The sequence below is a fragment of the Seriola lalandi genome, unplaced genomic scaffold (genome assembly GCF_002814215.2).
Source record: "Seriola lalandi dorsalis isolate HSWRI2012SDOR001 ecotype SW California unplaced genomic scaffold, Sedor1 jcf7180002054482, whole genome shotgun sequence".
Taxonomy (NCBI): domain Eukaryota; kingdom Metazoa; phylum Chordata; class Actinopteri; order Carangiformes; family Carangidae; genus Seriola; species Seriola lalandi.
The window spans coordinates 500,647-504,138 of NW_019525035.1; the positions used below are offsets into that span (position 1 = coordinate 500,647).

Sequence of the window (3,492 nt, forward strand, 5' to 3'; positions counted from 1 at the left end):
ACACACTCTCCCATCCCACCATCCTGCACACAACTCCCGCCCTCACCCGCCCCCACAGCCTCTCATTTCACCCTCCCCCTCTCCTCCTCCTCCTCTGACAAGCCGAGAGGCCACAATGAATTCTTGACATCCATGCGAGTTAATTACAATGACTGCACATGTACTGCAGGAGATGTGTAATTATCAGCACCTCGGCAACTGCAAGGCCTGTGTTTTCGCCACTCGAGGAGAAATAGCTCGGCTCAGACCGCTGCTTTACATGATGAGGGCTAATCTACAGAACAGGAGAGAGAAACTGTGCGAGGGGCTCTGTGTGTTTCCTCTGAGTGATGCAGAAAGATGCCACATGATTACAGTGTTTGAGACCTGGAGTATCTGTAGACTCGTGTGTCACAGAACAGCAGAGAGATGAGCGGGAGGATAAAGGACAATGCAGCTCAGAGAAGCTAAACTAACCACTCGCTTTGCCTTTCAAAGTTAGAGCATTTAAATATTCTGTGTTCAAGGGCGAGTGGCGAGAGGCACGAGTGAAACTGCTGTGTTTGTTACAGAGGAAAGGAAAGGAAAGGAAAGGAAAGGAAAGGAAAGGAAAGGAAAGGAAAGGAAAGGAGAAACCTTCAGCGAGGTCGGGATCAGCCTTTGAGCGACTTGCTGGCTGCGTGGTCACATAATCTTCCCCATCACGCTGTCACACATAACCGGTTTAGGGGGAGACACACTCGCAGACTCACACAAACTGCCGTCAACGCAGACGGAGAGACAAACAACCCAAACGCTATATAAGCATCTCTCGCCCGCCCACCTACTCAGCATGGGCCCAAACACACACATGGGCCGCTCATCGCATCTGTTCACAAGACACCCTCGCTCTGTACGGCCATCCCTCCCTCTCTCCAGCATCATTTCAGCTGCTGTTGCTGAAACAGCTCCGGCGTTCTGACAGAGGACAGAATAAAAACAGGATTTGTGTCAGTGAAGCGGTAAAGCTGTGACTGGGCCTCAGACTGTGAACTGCAACCTTTCCTTTTCTCCCGGTGGCCGACGAGAACACAAAGCACGGTGGAAGTAGAAGCAGCCTGAGTCATAAAACTACAGCGACGGGCTCCGTCACAGCTGGCCGAGGAAACAACGGCCCCTCGTGCATCTGGCTGCGTGCCGTCAACCGACCATCACACAACAGACTGTTGATGCACATGTAGACAACTTACAGGACAAACACTAATTAATTCCTCTGTGTTTTGGCTGATCTACTCAGAACACATGGATCTCACTTTATACATGGACATATTGACACTGGTCCTTTAATCTATTAGACAATGAAAAGATATGAAGAATATTATTTAAACTTTTAAAGTTTCATCCTAGAGATAATTCCTGAAGGATTCTTAATTTTATGGACATATAGTGAGTTTTTTTTTTTTTTTTAAATCATGTTTTGAGAGAGAGTTCACATGAGGGGCGGGATCATCACAAAGCTCTTGTTTTGTTACTCACGGGTGCCATCGAAGCGGGTGGCGATGGTGTCCAGGAAGGTGTTTTGTGGGGCCAGCAGCCCTCTCATCACCGGCATCCTGCTCCGGGTGGACTGGGTCCTCCTGCTGCGGCGCCCTGGGGCAGCACTAGACTCCTGCTCGGACCCGAAACCAGGCAGGAAGCGAGAGGTGCCCGGTGCGCATCCCAGCCCCTGGAGAAGCGCACCGATCCGAGATACGCGCGGTGGCTCCACCTTGGCACCGCGGGGGTTGTGACCATAATCAACTCAGCAGAGAATAGAGAGCATTAACCGTGGGATGCACCTGTGCACCTTCCAACTGGGGGCAGAAAAAAATTAAACCGGCGGTGTGTGTTGGAGGGGAAAAAAAGCAAAGCAAGAGCGCTGCTGGAGAGATGAGGATGGATGGAGAGGCGGCAAGTTTTGGTGCTGATGGTGCGTGGAGTCAATCTTATAGCAGCAAGCTCCTCCTCAGCTCTCTCTCTCTCTCTCTCTCTCTCTCTCTCTCTCTCTCTCTCTCTCTCTCTCTCTCTCTCTCTCTCTCTCGTTGCGTGGTTATCTTGCCACAACTGACAGCAGATGCAGAGTCACATGACGCCGTCCAGGTCTTGCCAAGCTGTGGTCTTGTTTCAAAGTGGACGTGGGAGACAACAAAGAGATGCTGTTTTCGGCCCCGCTCCGGTTCCCCGGTCTGATCTGATCTGATCCGGATCTCTCGGTTTTGAAAATCTAAACCTTCGCAGGGGTCGAGGGCGTCTTCAGCTGCTGTTTGCAAGAAGCAATTACTATTTAATTACCGCTTAAATTCCACCTTTCTGCATCTCACACTGTCCTTAACTCCGTTTTTAAAAGTTACGAAATAAAACAGAATGAACCACATGAGACGTTTTGATCGATTTGAAGATGTAATAATAAAAAGATGAAATAAAGGAAGCGGCTGTGATCGATCCCTCTCCTCAGGACCACATGGCTCCGCGCACAAAGCCTCCGTCCTCAGTGCGCAGTGAAACTCCGCCATCTTGTGGTCACACAGCGCAAGTTTACACGACTCAAACCGCCTGTGCTGTTGACGTATTAAAGATCTTGTTTAGATATTAAGTGTTCAGTTAATTATCATTTAAATCATAAAGCATGTAAAGCATTTTTAATCTTAATATAAATGTCTTTTTTCACTACATCACACCTTTTAAAATGGTGTCCTGTGTTTCCTACCAGATCTTATGGATTTAAATATTTTTATTTATTCATTTATTTGTTTTCATTTATTTTATAAATGCTATTTTAATCTTAATGTGCTATTTCTATGTATCCCCACGCCTCTGTAAAGCTCTGTGAAGCGCCTGGTGTCTGAATGGTGCTGCAGAAATAAACTTGTCCTGCCTAAAGTGTTTGAGAGCATCAAAAACCTGCAATAAGAGACGTATTATTTTATACAGTAATGGCTCTGGAGGCAACAGACAAACTGTTTCACATTTAAATTTAAATCAAAAAATGGAAGAAACATGACAGTGTTTCTCATTCGGGACTGCAGCATTTTCCTTATTCATAATTCCTTATTATTATCATTATTATTGTTATTGTTGTTGTTGTTGTTGTATACCACAGACTTTTACTAAAACATCTCACCATGCAAACACACTACCTACAACACCAGTCATGTCAACTGTTTGTCTTCATGCTTCCTGTTCGTTACGTTTTCTCAGTCACCTTCTTCCATGTCACTCCTTGTTTTGTTATTTCACCAACAAACAATAAAAAGTGGACTTCAGTGTTTCATGATTTATCTAAAAAAGATCGTGTCTGTCTGTCTGGTCTGTGGCAACAAGCTTGTATAATATTGTGCTTATAACAAATATCATGTTGGGAGTGACGTCTCACAGCTGGCAGTCACATGATGAAATGCATTTGAGAAAAACTGTAGATCCAGTTTGTAAAGAGAGAATGTGTAAAGCTGACACTATGAGCACATGTAGGACAGAAGTCACTCTACCCAATCACCA

General features: G+C 45.9%; 1 protein-coding gene across 1 annotated transcript in view; it reads right to left on the reverse strand.

The window, feature by feature from the left end:
• Nucleotides 1-1,748, reverse strand: part of kcnh3 (potassium voltage-gated channel, subfamily H (eag-related), member 3) — a 125,537-nt gene extending 123,789 nt beyond the window's left edge. Inside the window, 1 exon segment of the mRNA XM_087175677.1 lies at nucleotides 1,495-1,748. Within this exon segment, the coding sequence (XP_087031803.1) occupies nucleotides 1,495-1,570 (76 nt within the window). The 5' untranslated portion in view covers nucleotides 1,571-1,748.
• Between the last annotated feature and the right edge of the window lie 1,744 nt (nucleotides 1,749-3,492).